At 44.9% G+C, this 21,674-nt stretch overlaps 1 protein-coding gene across 1 annotated transcript in view; it reads right to left on the reverse strand.

The window, feature by feature from the left end:
• The window catches only part of IPO5 (importin 5), a 358,310-nt gene extending 337,306 nt beyond the window's left edge, over positions 1-21,004 (reverse strand). Inside the window, 1 exon segment of the mRNA XM_030201357.1 lies at positions 20,872-21,004. Within this exon segment, the coding sequence (XP_030057217.1) occupies positions 20,872-20,949 (78 nt within the window). The 5' untranslated portion in view covers positions 20,950-21,004.
• Between the last annotated feature and the right edge of the window lie 670 nt (positions 21,005-21,674).

The following is a 21,674-nucleotide window of genomic DNA, read 5'->3' on the forward strand; positions in this document are numbered from 1 at the left end:
TAGCTGTAATTCGGATTCCTCCTTCCCACATGCATCACTTTGCACTTGTCAATGTTGAACTTCATCTGCCATTTGGACGCCCAATCCTCCAGTCTCACAAGGTCTTCTTGTAATTTTTCACACTCCTCCCGCGACAAGACAACCCTGGATAACTTTGTGTCATCTGCGAATTTAATTACCTCACTAGTTACTCCCATCTCAAGGTCATTTATAAATATGTTAAGAAGCAGCGGTCCCATTACAGGCCCCTGAGGGACCCCACTAACCACCCATCTCCATCGAGAATAATGGCCATTTAACCCTACTCTCTGCTTCCTATCCTTTAACCAGCTCTTAATCCATAATAATACACTGCCTCCGATCCCATGACTCTCCAGTTTCCTGGAGAGTCATGGGATCGGAGTACACATGGAGTCTATGCCCTCGTCACTGGATATGGTGCAAATAATCGTCTTACTTAAGAAAGGAAGAGACCCTATACTACCAGGGTTATCAACCTCTCTCTCTCTTGAATTACGAGGCCAAACTGTTTGCAAAAATAGCAGCTAACTGGTTAGCTCGTATTTTGCCCTATTCATGAATCACAGGTGAGCTTTGTTAAGGATCGCTCCGAAAGCTAAGAACCTTCAGACAATACTGGCCACTTTGGAATACAGACAGAGAGGCGACTTTCAGTCCATGCTTATAAGTTTTGAATCTGAGAAGGCCTCTGACTGGGTGCACTGGTATTTCCTGTTTGCCTCTTTGGCTACATATGGCAGGGCGTTTTCTTTCAGTAATCAAGGCGTTATATTTGGCATCCCAGGCAAGGGTGCTAGTTAATGGGCAGGAATCTCTGATCTTTCCAGTGCTCAGGGGGACTAAGCAAGGCTGCCTTCTTTCTACCCTTCTCTTTGTGCTGTCACTAGATCCCTTTCTTCGGGATATTGTGGCGAACCCGGACATTGATTGGTCCTGTTTCAAGGTGTTGGCTTTCACTGACGATCTCTTGGTTCACCTCATGAACCCAAAGGAATCCCTCGCAGCGTTACTAGAATCATTTCAGGAATATGGGAAGTGTGCAGGGTTTCATCTTAATTTAGAGAAATCAGAAGCCTTACCGTCATCACTGCAGTTACAAAATTCTTGGGGTCCAGACTTTCCCTTACAATGGGCTGCTGGCTCCCTTAGATATTTGGGTATTCGACAAGGACTCTATATCGTCTTAACATTTCGATCCTCATGGAGGATACTCAGCGGCACCTGGAGTGCTAGAGAGACCTCCCTCTATCCTTGGCTGGGAAGGATAAGCCTTTTCAAAACGGTCCAGTTATCCTGATGGCTCTATGTTCTTCGGATCTTACCTTTGAGGCTCTTGCAGAAGGATTTGAGAGGTATTTATAGATTTTAGTCGCTTGTGCTGAGCAAATAAAAAACCAAAAATATGGCTGGCCACTATGTTAGGCAATTGGAGAGGAGGAAGCATTGGACTTCCCGATTTAAAACATTACAATCAAGCATTTTACTTCGTCACTTGGGAGACTGGTTTGGTCAGACAAATCCATACACCGGTAGAGTTTGAGTGCTCGTTTTACACCTTGGATAACTTTTTCTCTTTGCTACACTTGTTGACAATCCACACACCTAATCACTTGAAGGAGAGTATATTGCTTGACCTTTTACAGGAAGTGCGGAGGATTTTAGTGGGGAAATTGGAGGGTAAAGCGAAGATACTTACACGTAGTAGGTATTCTCAGAGGACAGCAGGCTGATTATTCTCACAATTGGGTCGGCGATCCACGCCGGCCTGGAAACCGGCATTTCACACAGCAAAAAGCTTGCTAGAGCCTTCTGATCATGCAGCACGTCGGACCACGCATGCGCCAAATATCATCCCGCCCGCTGCACGGCCATGCTCCTCAGTTCAGTGAGGAGTAAAAAGAGAGATAGAGGAGACAACTCCAAGGGGAGCTTGTGAGAATAATCAGCGTGCTGTCCTTGGAGAATACCTGCTACAGGTAAGTATCTTTGCTTTCACCATGGACAAGCAAGCTGTATTATACTCACAATTGGAGTACCCCTACCATCCAGGCTCACCCAAAAAAGAACAACAAAGGTTGGCCAATTGGACCTCGCAATGGCAAGTACATAACATAGATTAACCTGAAACTATATACAACTAGTTGAGAGTGCAGCCTGGAACAGAACAAAAAGGGCCTATGGGGGTGGAGTTGGATTCTAGACCACAAACAGATTCTGCAGCACCGACTGCCCAAACCGACTGTTGCGTCAGGTATCCTGCTCGGCAGTAATGAGATGTGAATGTGTGGACGGATGACCACGTTGCAGCCTTGCAAATGTCTTCAATGGAGGCTGACTTTAAGTGAGCCACCAACACAGCCATGACTCTGACATTATGAGCCGTGACACGGCCCTCCAGAGTCAGCCCAGCCTGAGCATAAGCGAAGGAAATGCAGTCTGCTAGCCAACTGGAGATTGTGCGTTTTCCGATAGCTACTCCCCTCCTGTTGGGATCAAAAGAAACAAACAACTGGACAGTCTGAAGGGCTTCGTCCGCTCCATGTAAAAGGCCAGTGCTCTCTTGCAGTCCAAGCTGTGCAAGCTGCTTTTTGCCAGGGTGGACATGAAGACAGGGAAAAAATGTTGGCAAGACAATCAACTGGTTCAGATGGAACTCAGACACCACCTTCAGCAGGAACTTAGGATGTGTGCGGAGGACTACTCTGTTGTGATGAAACTTAAGGTGCATCCACTCACTACTAGGGCCTGAAGCTCACTGACTCTACGAGCTGAAGTAACAGCCAAAGTAACAGCCACCAAGAAAATGACCTTCCAGGTCAAGTACTTCAGATGGCAGGAATTCAGTGGCTCAAAAGGAGCTTTCATCAGCTGGGTGAGAACAACATTGAGATCCCATGACACTGGCAGAGGTCTGACAATGGGCTTTGACAAAAGCAAACCTCTCATGAAGCGAACAACTAAAGGCTGTCCAGAGATAGGCTTACCTTCTACACGCTGATAAGCACTAATTGCACCAAGGTGAACCCTTACGGAGTTGGTCTTAAGAACAGACTCTAATAAATGTAGAAGATATTCAAGTAGGGTCCGTGTAGTATCTACGGCTTTGCTGTCACACCAGACAGCAAACCTCCTCCATTTGTAAGAGTAACACCTCTTGGTGGAATCTTTCCTGGAAGAAAGCAAGACCAGGGAGACACCCTCCAAAAGACCTAAGGAAGAGAACTCTAGGCTCTCAACATCCAGGCCGTGAGAGCCAGAGACTGGAGGTTGGGATGTAGAAGTGACCCCTCGTTCTGTATAATGGGTGTCGGGAAACACTCCAATCTCCACGGTTCTTCGGAGGACAATTCCAGAAGAAGAGGGAACCAAATCAGGATCATGGTTCCTCTGTCTTGTTTGAGTTTCAGCAAAAGTGTTGCCCGCCAGGAGGTATGGAAGGATACACATACAGAAGGGCCTGTTCCCCAATGTAAGAGAAAGGCATCTGACGCTAGTCTGTCGTGGGCCTGAAGCCTGGAACAGAACTGAGGGACCTTGTGATTGAGCTGAGTGGCAAAAAGATCCATCGAGGGGGTGCCCCACACTCGGAAGATCTTGCGGGCTACACCCATATTTAGCAACCACTCATGAGGTTGCATAACCCTGCTCAATCTGTCGGCCAAACTGTTTACGCCAGCCAGATAAGTGGCTTGCAGAACCATGCCGTGATGGTGTGCCCAAAGCCACATCTGGATGGCCTCCTAACACAGAGGGCAAGACCTGGTGCCCCCTGCTTGTTGTAGTACATTGCAACCTGATTGCTTGAATTAAGATAATTTGGTTGGACAGCCAATCTCTGAAGGCCTTTAGAGCGTTCCAGATCGCTCGAAGTTCCAGGAGGTTGATCTGAAAACCTGTTTCCTGGGTGGACCAGGCTCCCTAAGTGTGAAGCCCATCTACATGAGCCCCCCCACCCTAGGAGAGATGCATCCGTCGTCAGCACTTTCTACGGCTGACGGATTTGGAATGGGTGTCCCATGGTCAGAATGGACCGAATTGTCCACCACTGCAGAGAGTTTCAAAATTTGGTGGACACCAGGGACAGAAGGTTGCCCACCAATGCCTTTGGGAGTTAGGCCCGAACTATCCTCGTGTCCAGCAGTGCTTCAATGAACTCCAATTTTTGAACAGGTGTGAGATGGGACTTGGGGTAATTTATTACAAACCCTAGTAGTTCTAGAACCTGAATAGTCCTCTGTATGGACTCCTGAGCACCAGCCTCTGAGGTGCTCTTCACCAGCCAATCATCGAGATAAGGAATCACATGCACTCCCAATCTGCGTAGTGACACTGCAACTACTGCTAGACATTCTGTGAATACTCTGGGAGCTGACTGTAGGCCAAATGGCAGTACACGGTACTGAAAGTGCTGCATTCCCAGCCGAAATCGAAGATACTTCCTGTGAGCTGAAAGAATCGCGTGTAAGCATCCTTTAAGTCCAGAGAGCACAGCCAATAGTTTTCCTGAATCATGGGAAGAAGGGTGCCCAGAGAAACCATCCTGAACTTCTCGCAGACAGGGAATTTGTTCAGGGCCCTTAGGTCTAGGATGGGACGCATCCCCCCGTTTTCTTCTACACAAGGAAGTACCGCACCGAGGATATATCTCCAAATGTTGCCCGGGAGGGAAAGGTTAGGACAGCTGTTGTACTTGGTGATTCGATCATTAGGCATATAGATAGCTGGGTGGCTGGTGGACGTGAGGATCGCCTGGTGACTTGCCTGCCTGGTGCGAAGGTGGCGGACCTCACGTGTCACCTAGATAGGATTCTAGATAGTGCTGGGGAGGAGTCCGCTGTCTTGGTACATGTGGGTACCAATGACATAGGAAAATGTGGGAGAGAGGTTCTGGAAGCAAAATTTAGGCTCTTAGGTAGAAAGCTGAAATCCAGATCCTCCAGGGTAGCATTTTCTGAAATGCTACCTGTGCCACGCGCAGGGCCCAAGAGACAGGCAGAGCTCCAGAGTCTCAATGCGTGGATGAGACGATGGTGCAGGGAGGAGGGCTTTAGATTTGTTAGGAACTGGGCAACATTCTGGGGAAGGGGGAGCCTATTCCGAAAGGATGGGCTCCATCTTAACCAGAGTGGGACCAGGCTGCTGGCATCGGCGTTTAAGAAGGAGATAGAGCAGCTTTTAAACTAGAAATGGGGGGAAGGCCGACAGTCGCTCAAAAGAGCATGGTTCGGGATAAGGTATCTTTCAAAGATATCACCATAACAGGGAAGATAGAGTATCCTGATAGTGAGGTTGCAAAAGAGATTGTAGTAGATCGGGTATCTTTAAATAACAATAAAAATCAGACAAAAGATTGCCAATTAATACTGTCAAGTACTAAGCATGATGTACTTAGGAACAACAAACATAGTTTGAAATGTCTATATGCGAATGCCAGGAGCCTAAGAAATAAGATGGGGGAGTTAGAATATATTGCACTAAATGAAAAATTAGATATAATAGGCATCTCTGAGACCTGGTGGAAGGAGGATAACCAGTGGGACACTGTCATACCGGGGTACAAATTATATCGTAGTGATAGGGTGAATCGGATTGGTGGAGGGGTAGCATTGTATATTAACGAGAGCCTTGAATCAAATAGATTGAAAATTCTGCAGGAAGCAAAACACTCCTTGGAATCACTGTGGATTGAAATTCCATGTGCAAAGGGGAAAAGGATAGTGATAGGAGTGTACTACCGTCCGCCTGGCCAGGACGAACAGACGGATGCGGAAATGTTAAAGGAAATCAGGGACGCAAACAAACTGGGCAACACAATAATAATGGGGGATTTCAATTACCCGCATATAGACTGGGGTAATGTAACATCTGTACACGCAAGGGACATAAGATTTCTTGATGAAATCAAGGACAGCTTCATGGAACAGCTAGTTCAGGAGCCGACAAGAGAAGGAAAAATACTAGACTTAGTCCTTAGTGGTGCTCATGATCTAGTGCAGGGGGTAACGATACGAGGGCCGCTTGATAACAGTGATCATAATATGATCGGTTTTGATATTGGCATTGAAGGAAGTGAAACTAGGAAATCAAGTACGCTAGCGTTTAACTATAGAAAAGGTGATTACGACAAAATGAGAAAAATGGTGAAAAAAAGACTGAAAGGAGCAGCTCGCAGAGTAAAAAACTTGCATCAGGCGTGGATGCTGTTTAAAAACGCCATCCTGGAGGTTCAGGACAAATATATTCCACGTATTAGAAAAAAGGGAAAAAAGACTAAACGTCAGCCGGCGTGGCTAAACAGTAAGATAAAGGAAATCATTAGAGCCAAAAAACAATCCTTCAGAAAGTGGAGAAGAGAACCAACTGAAAGTAACAGGATAGATCATAAGGAATGCCAAGCCAAATGCAAAGCGGAGATAAGGAGGGCAAAAAAGGACTTTGAGAAGAAATTAGCGTTGGAAGCAAAAATACATAGTAAAAACTTTTTTAGATACATTAAAAGCAGGAAACCGGCCAAAGAGTCGGTTGGGCCGCTGGACGAAAATGGTGTTAAAGGGGCGATCAAGGAGGACAAAGCCGTAGCGGAGAAATTAAACGAATTCTTTGCTTCGGTCTTCACCGAGGAGGATTTGGGGGGGACACCGGTGCCGGAAAGAATATTTGAAGCGGGGGAATCGGAGAAACTAAACAAATTCTCTGTAACCTTGGAGGATGTAATGGGTCAGTTCAGCAAGCTGAAGAGTAGTAAATCACCGGGACCTGATGGTATTCATCCCAGAGTATTAATAGAACTAAAAAATGAACTTGCGGAGCTACTGTTAGAAATATGCAATCTGTCCCTAAAATCGAGTGTAATACCGGAAGACTGGAGGGTAGCCAATGTTACTCCGATTTTTAAGAAGGGTTCCAGAGGAGATCCGGGAAATTATAGACCGGTGAGTCTGACGTCGGTGCCGGGCAAGATGGTGGAGGCTATTATTAAGAATAAAATTGCAGAGCATATACAAAAACATGGACTGATGAGACAAAGTCAGCACGGATTTAGTGAAGGGAAGTCTTGCCTCACCAATCTAATGCATTTTTTTGAGGGGGTAAGCAAACATGTGGACAATGGGGAGCCGGTTGATATTGTATATCTGGATTTTCAGAAGGCGTTTGACAAAGTGCCGCACGAAAGACTCCTGAAGAAATTGCAGAGTCATGGAATCGGAGGTAGGGTATTATTATGGATTAAGAACTGGTTGAAAGATAGGAAGCAGAGAGTAGGATTGCGTGGCCAGTATTCTCAGTGGAGGAGGGTAGTTAGTGGGGTCCCGCAGGGGTCTGTGCTGGGTCCGTTGCTTTTTAATGTATTTATAAATGACCTAGAGATGGGAATAACTAGTGAGGTAATTAAATTCGCCGATGACACAAAATTATTCAGGGTCGTCAAGTCGCAGGAGGAATGTGAACGATTACAGGAGGACCTTGCGAGACTGGGAGAATGGGCGTGCAAGTGGCAGATGAAGTTCAATGTTGACAAGTGCAAAGTGATGCATGTGGGTAAGAGGAACCCGAATTATAGCTACGTCTTGCAAGGTTCCGCGTTAGGAGTTACGGATCAAGAAAGGGATCTGGGTGTCGTCGTCGATGATACGCTGAAACCTTCTGCTCAGTGTGCTGCTGCGGCTAGGAAAGCGAATAGAATGTTGGGTGTTATTAAGAAGGGTATGGAGTCCAGGTGTGCGGATGTTATAATGCCGTTGTATCGCTCCATGGTGCGACCGCACCTGGAGTATTGTGTTCAGTACTGGTCTCCGTATCTCAAAAAAGATATAGTAGAATTGGAAAAGGTACAGCGAAGGGCGACGAAAATGATAGTGGGGATGGGACGACTTTCCTATGAAGAGAGGCTGAGAAGGCTAGGGCTTTTCAGCTTGGAGAAGAGACGGCTGAGGGGAGATATGATAGAAGTGTATAAAATAATGAGTGGAATGGATCGGGTGGATGTGAAGCGACTGTTCACGCTATCCAAAAATACTAGGACTAGAGGGCATGAGTTGAAGCTACAGTGTGGTAAATTTAAAACGAATCGGAGAAAATTTTTCTTCACCCAACGTGTAATTAGACTCTGGAATTCATTGCCGGAGAACGTGGTACGGGCGGTTAGCTTGACGGAGTTTAAAAAGGGGTTAGATAGATTCCTAAAGGACAAGTCCATAGACCGCTATTAAATGGACTGGAAAAATTCCTCATTTTTAGGTACAACTTGTCTGGAATGTTTTTACGTTTGGGGAGCGTGCCAGGTGCCCTTGACCTGGATTGGCCACTGTCGGTGACAGGATGCTGGGCTAGATGGACCTTTGGTCTTTCCCAGTATGGCACTACTTATGTACTTATGTACTTATGTACTTGGAATAGAATCCCAGCCCTTCTTCCCCTGGTAGAATGGGTTCGACCGCATGGGCCTTCAGACGGGCGGAGTTCCTCTGCAAGTACATGCCTATGCTGAGAGCTGTACAAATGAGCTCCCGGTGGGCAATTTGGAGGTTTGGATTCCAGACTGAGGGTGTATCCTAACCGGACTATTTTTCGAACCCACCAGTTGGAAGTTATAAAAGGCCACCTTTGGTGAAAAAAACATTAACCTCCCTCCAACCGGCAAGTTGTCTGGCACGGACACGTTTACTGTGGCTATGCTTTCTTGGAGCCAGTCAAAAGCCCGTCCCCTGCTTTTGCTGGGGAGCAGTAGGAGCCTTGGGCGCACTCTGTTGACAGGAACGAGTGCACTGGGGCTGAGCCTGAGTAGGCTGTCGAGATGTGGGAGTGTATCTACACCTAGAGTACACCACTCCGTGACCCACCAATACCTCCTAGTTGAGGAGGAGGTAGCAGAATGCACCCGGCAGGAGAGAGAAGCCATAGCATCTGTGTGCTTCTTGATCTGGTCAACCAGATCTTATACCTTCTCTCCGAAAAGATTATTCCCCTAGCAAGGAACATCCACTATTCTCTGCTGGACCGAATGGTCTAGGTCAGACACGCAGCCATGACAGTCTGTGCATCGCTACCATGAGAAGAGATTCTGGATGCTACATCAAAAGTGTCGTATGTGCCCCTGGCCAGGAATTTACAACATGCCTTCTGCTGCCTGACCAGCTGGCGAAAAGGTTTGTCCTGCTCTGGAGGGAGGGCATTGACCAAACTAGACAGCTGTCGCACCGGGTTCCACAAGTGGATGTTTGTGAAGAGCTGGTATGATTGTACAAGGGATGCAAGCATAGCGGCCTGATACATTTTCCTCCCAAAAGAGTCCAAGGTCCTAGCTTCTCTGCCTGGGGGCACCGAAGCATAGTCCCTAGAACTCTTGGCTCTTTTGAGGGCGGAGTCCACCACCATGGAGTTATGGGGTAACAGACCTCATTAACCCAGGTTCACCGTAGATCCGACACTGGGAAGCTGTGTTCTTAGGGATCACGGGACCAGAGGGGACACCCAGTTTCGCATAAGGACTTCCCAGAGTACCTTATGCAAAGGAGCTATCACTGCCTCTTTAGGTGGAGAGGTGTAGTCCAGGACCTCCAGCATCTCAGCCCTGGGCTCATCCTCCACATCTATGAAAAGAGGAATGGCCTGAGCCATTTCCCGCACAAAAGATGAGAAGGAGAGGCTCTCCGGAGGAGACAGTCTCCTTTCAGGTGGAGGGGAAGGTTCAGAGGGAATCCCAAAGGACTCATCTGAGAAGCACCTGGGATCTTCCTCTGACTCCCACGAGTGTTCCTCTTTGGTGTCGGAAAGCACTTCCCTCAGTGACCTTCGGAACTGAACCCACCTCGACGCCGAAGACCTATGGTCTCGATGGCGATGTCAAGGGGCTGACCCCCGCATGGACTGTGGCGAACCTGCCTCCACTGAGAGTCGACCTGGGTGGCAGCCAAAACCGAAGCTGCATGCTGCACCTAACTCAGGGACCTTACCGCGGGTGGAGGACCAGACACAGCTGCAGTGGATGGCACGGCAGGCATAAGCACCCCCCCCCCCCCGAAGCAGATTGAAGCAAGGCCCATATGCGCTCATCGAGAACCGCCATCGGAGAAGGCTGCAGGGCCAATGAAGCAGTCGGTGGCAGAGTCGCCTGAGGCTCGGGAGCAGGAACCGGACTGCTGAGAGGCCGACGTGTCAGTACCTCCTGTATGGAGGGGGGGGGGACTGGTCCTCCCAGCACTGACGTTTTTCGGGTGCCAAATCCCTTGGCGTCCGAGTTCCCGGCACCATGAATTGAAGGAGAACGGTGTCGGTGCTTCTTAACCTTCGCCCAATGCACCTCACCGAGGCTCCTCGGTGCCGAGGATGACGTTGAATCCCCACATTGCCTCAGGGTCGGGTCCGAAGATGGACGGTCCCGGGGGGCCTGCTAGTAGAACTCGAGGTGGGTGGAGCCCCACTCGATGCCTCGCTACTCCCAGCGTGTCATAGCCTCTCAGCAGCCATGCCTACCTCCACTCCCGGCGGCAAACAGTCCCTCGATGCCGAAGGACCGGACCTAACCCCAAAAACATTCTCTCTCTGGGCTTCTCGAGCCAGTTGAGTCCTTTTCTTCATACAAAGACAAAGGTCACAACAAGCTGGGCTATGGTCGGGCCCAAGGCACTGGATACACTACGAATGGGTATCTGTGCCTGAGATGGTCCAGTTGCACCGCTTACAATGTTTGAAGCCACTGGGAGTCTTTGATGACATGGAAGGGAAGACAGCACTGGCTAAATCAAAAAACGGTCAAGGCTCTTTCCCGAGCACATATAGGAGCCACATAAACTCGCTGTTGCTCCTTGTGCGGAAGAAAAAGGAGCGGGAAGACACTCGGCACATGCGCGGTCCAACATGCAGCACACTCAGAAGGCCTTAGCAAACTTTTTGCTATGTGAAATGTCGGTTCCCGGGCCGGCACAGATCATCAACCAATTTTGAGTATAATACAGCCTGAGTCTCCCCAAAGAATGCATTTACATCTGATCAACTTTCCATCCAGGGAAATGGTTCCTTTTTCTTGTATGGGAACGGAGGGGTATATCCCTTCTGGAACATTATATTACAGGGGGAGGGTGAGTTACTCCCATTCAAGAAGCTTCAGGATCGGATGGGGGTCACATGGAGCAATCGCTTTGCATACACACAAATTAAACACTCTCTCTCTACTCTAGATGGACCTCTCCTGGGAAATCATTTGAGATCCCGGGTCCGGGACTTTCAGGGGGTGTCTGACTGAGGTCTCTCTGTTTCCAGGCTATAAAGGGCTCTCAAAAGAGACCCCAGCAGGGACTTCACCCTACTGAAGACTAGGAGGCATATTTTCAAAGCACTTACCCTTCCAAAGTTCCATAGAAACCTATGGAACTTTGGAAGGCTAAGTGCTTTGAAAATGAGCCCCAATATGGGCAGAGGATTTTGGGGCCCCCTCAGAAGGCTGGGATGTCACTGCCACTCTCCGGGGCAATCCCACCCTGAAAACAGATACGAGACTCAGAGAGTGTGGATACAGGGTGATACTTTTGACCTACATGACAAAACTGCAATTAGCCCATGTGGGGGGAGTCCAGGGAGCCTGGCTGTTCTAAATGTGGTCATACTCTTCATACTTTCTTCCATGCTTTTTGGTCATGTTCAAAAATTCAGAATTTTTGGGAGCAGGTCAGACGATTTGTCTACATTGCCAGAACAGAATATACAAGGGAAGTTAGAACAATTTTTACTTGATATACCTGGAGCCTATTGCCCCTCCTCGAAACGCTATCCTCTTATGCTGTAAACTAAGTCTGGTGGCTCAGAAAGTTATTTTACAATACTGGACATCACCAGACTCTCCGGCGTTTTGGCATTGGAGGAACCAGGTGCATCTTTTAGTTACCAGGGAGGCGAGGAGGTCCCCCAACCATAGGCAGAGCTTTATGTTGCTTTGGAACCCCTACTTACAAATTTTAAGTCCTCGAGGGTGAAGCCTCATTGTTAATACTTTATAGGGGATATATGCGACATCTTTACTATTGATATTCATTGTTCTACATGAGTAAGGGGGGTAGGATGGGTTTTTGTTTGTTTGTTTGTTTTTCAGTTAAGGGGGGGTGGCTATCCACCTTAAGGCATGTAGTATTATCTTGATTGGAAGAAAGTAGGAGTGAGGTAGTCTTAAGTGAACCTAAAAGTTGCTCAAATGGATTAGTTTGATTGTTGTATATGTCTCTATTGCTTTGGATCTTAAGCTGTCGTTTGTATCTTTAACAAGTGCCATCAATAAACGTACTGTTGAAGCATAAGGGGATGGGGGAGAGGAAGGGATAGAATGTTTTAGGAGAGGAAGTTTACCTTTTGTAATACAAAAACAGATATATTGTTAAATGTTTCATTCAATTTTCTATAAAAACAAATTTAAACATAACACTAGCGCATCTTAATAAAAAGGGCATTAAGTTTTTCACAGAAATATTTAGGACCTGATTTAAAAAAAAAAAAAAAAAAAAACCTAAGATATTTAAACAATGTAATATTTCATAAACCCTTTTATCAACCAATATTTATATTCTACACTATTTCAAGATTGATTCAAAGCAGATTACAACACAAGTTAATAACTACAGCAACTAATTCAATTAAAAATCAAATCTCATTTACTGTAATTATTTTTAGTAATAAAAAAAGTTACAACCATAACTTGTATACTAAAGAAAATAAATGTTTTCAGAGACTTATGAAACAGCAAGTAGAAAGAAATCCTATATAATAAAAAGCACCTACAACATTCTGAAGCTGACTCTGTGGCACTGTAGGGTTCATAAATCTGTAGTTCAGCGTTTCATTGCCCTCACGTCAAGGAAACAGAACGCTGCATAGTTGCCAAGCAAACAAACGCGACATCACAGGAACGAAGAACCAATCAGACAGAACGGAACTTGGAGGAGGGAAGTGAGGTGGATTGAATCTCTAACAATCATATACAGGGAGGTACGAACATCAGTGGAAGTAAGTGCACAGAACGGAAGACAAAAATTTAATCACTTTGTCACTCACACACATCACACACTCAATCACTCTGTGTATCTCTCTCTTACACTGTCTATAAAACACACAGTCACTCTCAGTCTCTCACATGGGCAACTGTATGTTGCATTCTCACGAGTAAGGAGCTCTTCTGATGCGATTGTTAAACTGATTGAAGGGCCTGAACAAGGAAAACGTTTACCACATTGTAACAGTTTACACAAAAAATATTGTATACTAGTGTGAAAGGCCCGTTTCAGAGAGGAATGAAATGGGCGCTAGCACCGCTCCCCCCCCCCGATGTCTGCGCTGCCACTGTCCCCCTCGCCCTCACCAAGTCGTGCTCCCCCCTCTCCGTGTGGCCAGCAACTCTCTCCATCCACAGAGGCGGTGCAGCGGTACAAAATCAGCATCAGGTGTTTGAACGAAGCAGGCGAGGCACCGCAGGAGGCCATCAGGACTGGCAGTTGGCTGTGCAGCCGGTCCTCGCGCCTGGACGTCAGTGCCCCTGGTGAAGGACCTTGTAGGAGCGACGTGAGGCGAGAGGAGCGGCTGCAGAGCTGTGTACATGAAGCTGATGTTGTTTTTGTTGGTCCAGTACTGCAGCTTCGAGCAGAGATCAGAGCGGCACGGCAGGTCTGTTGGGTGTGTGTGTGGGCGGGACTGGAGGGAAAGTTGCTGGGCGGAGGGAGAGGGGGGGAGCGGCGGCAACTTGGGAGAGGGGGTGTAGGGGGGACTGTCGTCTCTGGAGGCGCTCCTAGGGGATTTGTTGATGTGGCAGGGGGAGGGGCAGTGAGGGTTGCGTGTTTCCCTACTCCTTACTCCTGCCCCTCTAGTGTGGCTGTGGTTGTGATTTGTGAAACCGGATATCTACACCACCATGCAAAACAGAAGTGAGGCTTCATTAGAACGTTGGTGGTGCCTTTTATATATATAGATAAAGAAATCTTACACATATAAATAATTATATTCAGAATACAACCGTGGAAACATTAATGGCAGGAACTCATTACATTGCTAGCGCCCGTTTCATTGAGTTAAGAAACGGGCCTTTTTTACTAGTAGATCTAATAAAATTTGGAAGAGAATTCCCATATTTTAACAGATACTGATATAAATCTATTCTAGAGCATTCATAACAGACATTCTTTAATAAAAGAAATTTAAGTTTCAATAGGGAGGAGGATCGAATCCTACTGAAACTCTGGGCCATCTCAATCACTCTAGACATAGAAGTGGCAGACACACCATAGCAAGCCCTACAGACTAGAGAATGACAAGGGGACAAAGTCTGTCCCTGTACCCATGAGCCTTGTCCTCATCTGAACATGCCTTGAACACTTATGATTTTATACTTAAATCTTGTATAAAAAGGAACAATATTCCGTACAACCGTTTATAAATCACAAATAGAAAACAAGAACTATGAGCAACTGTATCCACCACTCGTCACCCTCTACCCTTCCAACCCCAACATCAGCTGACTACTACCCAAGGAACCCTAACCCAGTGTTTCCCAAGTCAGTCCTAGAGTACCCCCTTGTCAGTCAGGTTTTCAGGATATCCACAATGAATATGCATGAACGATTTAAATACAATGGAGGCAGTGTATGCCAATCTCAAGCATATTCATTGTGGATATCCTAAAAACCTGACTGGCAAGGGGGTAACCTCCAGGACAGACTTGGGAAACACTGCCCTAATCCATCCTGTTAAAGTGTCCAGGGGTACAACCTACTCTGTATGCCCTAGCAGGAGAGAAATAAGCCCCATGAAGCACTGCTATGATTCTTATAATCTGTGGATGAATAATGATTTCAGGACTCAGTCTAGCTCTCCTATCACAATAGAAAATATCCTCTCAGAAGACATGCTGGTAGATGCACAGAATCCCCAATGCAAGTTTTGCCAGCTTTGAGCAGCACTTTTGTTTGTTTTTCCAAAAATTCAACACATTGTGATTTGCAATAGAGAACTACAAGGGGACAAAGTTTGTCCCCGTCTCCACAAATAACCGCATGACCCTCGTGTCATTCTCTATTATAGACCAAGCAATTAATTTTAAAATGACAACCTTCTCTGATTGGAAGCCAGTGTAGTTTTGGCAATAAAAGGAAAGGAGAGGCTCTTTCATACTTTTTACCAAAATCAATCAACCCTGAACAGTATAATTGTTTAGATGATACCCCAATATATAATTTACAATAATCAAGATATGGAATTGAGCCTGCAAATAGGTGGAAAAATGTGGGTTACAAGTGCAGCAAATAAAATTATTGTTCTGAAATTTTCTTGAGATAAAATTGATCAAATACTGCACAGCAGACAGTTTAAAAAGTATTGTTTTAACAAATCAGTTTAGCTGAGATACAAAGGATAAATTAGAATATAACATAACTCCTAGCACCTTTGATTGGGAATCTACTGGAGAATCTCACCAGATGAAATAGTAACATTTATCAGATTGGAAAGTCCTGAATTACCAAACCAGACTAACGGGTAATTTTACTTGTTTGACATATCTGCAGGTTTTGATACTGTTCATCATGAATTGCTGTGGCATTGGTTGATTGAAATTGGTATTACAGGAGCTGTGCTATCTTGGTTTGAAGCATTTTTGAGAAATAGATCTTGTGTAACTAGAAAGGGAAAAGCTGTCCCCAGAATGGAAGGCTCTTTGTGGGGTTTCTGTTTGTCCCCCATTATTATTTAACATCTATTTCAGCTTTTTGGGAGCGAACTCTTTCAGCTTTCGGAACTTCTATTCTCTCTTATGCTGATGACATCTTTCTTTTAATTCCAATGCCAGTAATGCTTTCTGAGACACTGGATTCAAAAAATGGCCAGATTTGACTTGGTGGATTCTTGGGCGAGTTCTCTTTATTTAAAACTAAACAGAAAACCAGGTTTTTCCTCATCCAAAAATACTGCCTAATTCTTGAGGTTAATATTATAAGAAGGGATTCCACACTTTGATTAAATTACCCTATATGAAAGCATGGGAACGAGATTTAAATACAGAATTCAGTGTGAAGGAGTAGGAAAGGGTGTGCTTAGAGGTAAAAAAAAAAAAGGCATCAATGTGTGTGTAAATAAAAGAAAATGCCTATAAAGTTTAAAGTAGATGGTACTACACACCGGAAAGATTAAAACAAATGTATCCCATGATATCGGTGCTGGCGGTGTGAAGAAGAACTAGGCAGTTTTTTGCATGTCTGGTGGACCTGTTCTCTCTTGAGCTCATTTTGGTTGGAAATAGCGGCGCATACGACATGTATACTAGACACACAATTCCCTGCAGAGCCGAAGTGGTGCCTGCTAGGATGGGGAAACAAAAGGGGCCAGAAGTGGCAGAAGCGGCTAAAAAGACTGTGTCTGGCAGCAGCAAAGTTGGAGATTGCAGCCCACTGGAAACAAAGACTTGGTCCCACTATTTTAGACTGGAAAACGAGACTTAAGAACATAGTGGGCCTAGAATAATTGACTGATAGGAGATTGGGCAGATATAAGACTGATGCTAAGGAATGGGTTAAATTAGAGCGAATATGGACGAGGGGCACGGTTATACAGGGGAATCAGCCATGAAGGGGAATGTTGTGGGTGGGTGGGGGGGGGGGTGGAGAATGGGAGGGGAGAGGGAGGGATGGGAGAAAACTATTATATTTTTTGACAACAAGTTGAATTGGAGTTAGAGTGTTTAGTGAAAATGCACAGCTTGCAAGCTGAGTTTGTGGATTCTGTATCATTATTGTGGTGTTCAATAAAAAAAATTTTCAAATTAAAAAAAAAAAAGAAGGGATTCCGTACTATGATTGGATCTAAGCCATATTGGCTCTCAGCACGACACCTGTATCTAGATATGATGTAAGTTGTTTAGCAAAAATAAATTCCATTAATTTAGCCATCCAAGGGATAGTTGCCACTGGTCTGTAGTTTTCAGTTTTAGTGATAACTCCCCAGTACTATGGGAATAGGGGAAAAGAGCTAAGGCTAGTATCAGGAGCTAGTTTGAGCTGTACAGTAGCAACAAACACCAGCTGATGTAGCTGCAAGCCAGCAGTTGTTTGACTATCCCACTGCTCTTGTAAAGCATGCACCAGGCTCCCCACTCTGCAACTTCTTGTCTACTTTATCATGAAGTTTTGACATGCACGGGCTCAATAGATCCTGAAAGATTATGGGGCACGAATATCAAGCTTCTTAACAAAGCTGGAAGAGGAAGCAAGGCCCTATTAAATCTGCTGTGTCTTTGTGACACCCTAATTAAGGACCACTGTGTTAGACCACTATTTGTCTAAGACATCTGACAGCTATAAAATGCACGGTACCATTCTGACCTGGTTTAAATCATTTTTAAATGAGTCCACTTTGTAAGCTTAGGTCTGAAGGCATCTCAGCATTGGTCCTTAGGGTCTACAGCTCCTCAGGGAGCTCTTTATCACCTCTAACATATATCACTTTTTCAGAGTACATCATCCAAATTTATTTTGTAGATAAAATTCAGTTGTATATCCCTTCAGGGATTGACCTGGATTGTTGAAACAAATGTTGTTTAGCACCAATAAAGGGATAAACTCTTAAGAAAAAGAGTTTATGTGGGTATGTAAGGACCTATTGCCTGGCCACCAGACCAATTTTAAAACCGGACAAGAGTTACAATGTAATCTGGAGTCTAGGTGTGGAGCTTGACTCTATGTTGACTTTTCTTGGTCATATTTCATGAGTAGTTAGGTTAGGCTTCTGTTTGGAATGGAAGCTAACAGTTGTCAATCCCCAAGCACGTCTGAGAGAGTCCCATAAACATGTGGGCCCTAATATGGTACATGGCAACAACTAGTTGCATACAAGAACCAGTAGAAACACTTATGTTTCACACTAGAAAAACAAAATTATATCACCTTAAAATGAAGCACATCACAATAAGGGATAATAAGGGATTTATCATCCCTGTGTGTGAATATAAGATGTGTGTCCTATGCAAGTTCTGCATGTATTATGTCTGTGACGGGTAGCTGGGAGTGGTGGGGAAGTCTGAGTGGTTGGGAGAGTAGAGAAAAGGGAGAGGAAGTTTTAAAGGAGGAACTCCCTAACTGCACTGTATCTAAGTTTCCACACTACAGAAGTTGGAAACCATTCTCGCACATAAATGCATTGGCCCATTTAACTAAATTTTTTACCTGCTTTTCCCATAGGCCAAATTTCACTCCGTTCCCTTAAATTTTCAGTGTAATCTTGCAACCAGACACTGTTGACCCCTTTTGTCTAATTCTTTCCAACTTCCATTTGGTTGGAAAGTGGGGAATGTAGGCAGAACATTCTTAACCTCTCTGCAAGTGTGTTGGGAGGTTAGTTTGTAGGGGTAGTGGAACAATTAAATGCAGGGGATAGATATTAGGGCAATGTGAAGTAAGGAAATTTGACATCTATGTTTCACTGCAAATTGCATGCTGCAGCAACTGAACTTAGATTCTTGATATACAGTACAGTCTCAATTATCCAACGTAAATGGACCTGACGCGTTGTCAGAAAAGTCGGATAATATGGAGAATAATGCATAAACAACATAAAGTTCCTAATTCTCAAAAATCATTCTAAAACAGATTTTTAATAGAAACAAATGCAATGACATCACGGAGGGTGGTGGTGTCTGTCAGATATGGCAGATGGTCAAGATTGTACTGTACAGTCAAAAATGGCTTCCAAAGAAATGAAGTGGGCCATTTAAGGCTTATTTCTCAACCCCAATCTGATCTGGACCCTCGATACATTTTTCCACCAGTTTTACCCATATGCCAAGTTTGATCCTATTCTTTTAAATGTTCTATGCTACATAAGCTGGAATCCTACACCCATTGTGCATTAACACAGTTTATTTTTTTGTGAGCAGGTCATTTATTTCTATGAAGTCTCTGGTCCAGTTTGGCCCACTTTTGAACCTGGTTTGTCTTTACCAACTCTCTTCCTATTCCCAGTTTCATTTCATTCTACTAAAATTTTGGAGAGTTATTTTGCTCCAAGCCAGCCAGTCTTAACCCTGTTGTATGATTCTTTCCAACTTCAAGTGGGCTGGAAAGAACTTATTAGGTAAAAACCCCTTCCAGGATCCTCCTGGACTCCCCGACATGCACTGAAGTTTTGATGTAGACAAGTCACCTAAAACTTATTAACATTTTCTCCAACAGGATTATTAGCATTTTACTACCCACACTTGCCTGCATGCTTTACCATCTTTTAAGCTGCAGTGCGGACATTACTCTTTTAGTATTCCTTAACCTGAATGCACTGTTATTTATTTTTACTTCTTTTAGAGATGCTCTGGTGCAAACTAAATAAGCACACATCATCTTTTGGAACTAAAACAGAAACAAGTTGTCAGGCTCCAACTTGTTCTAGGCATATATTTAATACCTATTACAATGTAGCCCCTAAAGCAGAGATCACTTCTTGAACACCTATATAAATGAATACCTGAATTTGGCAGAGTGCTATTCAAGCAATCATGCAGACAGGATAATCACTGTAACTGTTTGGGGTCAGTGAGAACACCAATATTTCCTCCTAAATGAGTAATAAAAGAATGTGCTGAACTTTACTGACCAGAGAAGTAATGAAAAATTATACTAGAATAATAACAGCCTTCCAATGGAAACTAATACTAAACCTGCCCATGGTATTCAAGTCTACAGAGATTCTCGCTAGGTTTCACAAAAGAATTGTAAGTACGAGCTTACTTACTAGGAAAGGGGACGGGGTTTTAGCTGCAACACATAAGAAAATGCAAATAACTTATTTAGCATAAAAACGTATGATAACACTATGTTCCAGATTGAAATAATCAAATAAAGACCAGCATAGATGACAGGCACACCCAAAGAGAGTTTTATGTTCCACATTGAAATGATCCAATAAAGCCTAGCAAAGATGACAGACACAACCAAGGAGAGTTTTACCCACTTCTGGCTTTAAGCTTACATCCAAAAGCAATGCAGTATTTTTAGTCCCCGATAGCACCTACTGAATTAGTGATACAGGTCCTATAATGCATCAGAATACAGTTGTCAGACTTCCAGGATTGGCCTAAAATCTCCAACTTGGAGATTAATCAACAAAGGCATTCATTCAGGTGGATTAGCACAGCAACAATACACTCTCTACTTACTTACAATCATTCACTTTCTTAAAATGAAGCCCACTGTGTTCTTAAAAATTTTTACTATGCAAAACAAAGGTGCAGACATAAATACATGGAAAGCCTACGAAGTAAAAAGTATTAACAGCAAGAATATCCTACAGCAGAATTTAAACTGCAATCAATGTTGGGAAACGACAAGCAACAGGATGTCAGAATCCAACTGAGATCAGCTGTGGCAAGCTAAAACAGAAGCAGACATAACCTACACTCAGCCTAATCAATAGGTTTTATCCTTACAAACTGACAGCCGCGAGAGGGCCGCTTTAAGCATGTAAATAAATTACACACAACTCTAGAGCCTAAAGCCACGCTTAAAGTCGCGGGGTAGTCCCCATATCATAAAGCCAATGCCAGTTTTGAGACTACAAACACCGGCCGAGTTTCCTACCAGAGAGAGAAAAAAAAAGGGGAGGGGATTAAGAACGAGCTACGGGAGTCAGAAAGAAGCAAGTGCCCGAAAGCCCCCAAAGCGAAGACAAGACAACTGCCTTCCCACTTTGTGAGCTCACAGACCAGGATGCTGCAGGAGCAGCGGCTTCCCACACGTGGGCTGGGCCGGCTCCAAGGTCCCCGAGGCTAACAGCGGAAACTATCTCCCCGGCGTCTCAAGCCCCATCATCGCAGCCTTCCCAAAGCTTGCGCCACCCCACCTCGGCCTGTTTCCTGATAACGTTGTCAGGGCTCAATAGGTTGCCCAATAAGAGGTAGAACTGCTGCTCTTCCGCCATTACTGCGAGACTCCAAGAGACTGGAGGAAGGGAAAAGGAAGGGAAACCAGCGGCCGTGCTGACCTCTCACAGTAGACTGTCCCGCCCGCTACCGACCATTGGCCAGGTGTGGGGAAGCTGTGTGTTTCGATTGGACAGGCTCAGAGAGAACAGACCGTAGCCATTGGTCTAGTTCTGAGGAAAACAGTACGGAGGAGCTGATTGAACGGACGACCCGGCTGCCTCATGGTAATTGGTTCTCTGCAAGCGAAAGCGGACCGGAGAGAAGAAGCCTGGTGGGTTGGAACCTCGGTTTGTGAAGTGGCGGGGAAGAAAATGACGTCTTGGTGAAATTATGCTAGAAAGCGCGGGAGAAGGAATATATAGTATGCTTGTCCGAGTTTTGTTTTGTTATTTATTTTTTTTTGGTGGGGTGGGGCGGGGCGTTCTGGAATTGCGAGCGTGGTTATTGGGTTGGGTATGAATTAATTAGTTAATTGTCTCGCTAAATGCTGTGAGTTGAATACTAAAGTAAAGTACGTTCCAGGTCGCAGACATAAGTGCCAGTTTCAGTATTCACCATATAGAGTAAACGCGTTTGTGTCTAGCAAAGTGTAATTACTGTTGAGCTTAGTAGTTTGAGCTTAGATTATGTTGAGAAGTTACTACTTTCTACGAGAGGAGGCGTTTTGTATATTTTTCAGGTGAACAAAAGGGTAGACTCTTCAAGGAGGTATTATATGGCT

This window comes from Microcaecilia unicolor, chromosome 4 (assembly GCF_901765095.1).
Source record: "Microcaecilia unicolor chromosome 4, aMicUni1.1, whole genome shotgun sequence".
Classification (NCBI taxonomy): domain Eukaryota; kingdom Metazoa; phylum Chordata; class Amphibia; order Gymnophiona; family Siphonopidae; genus Microcaecilia; species Microcaecilia unicolor.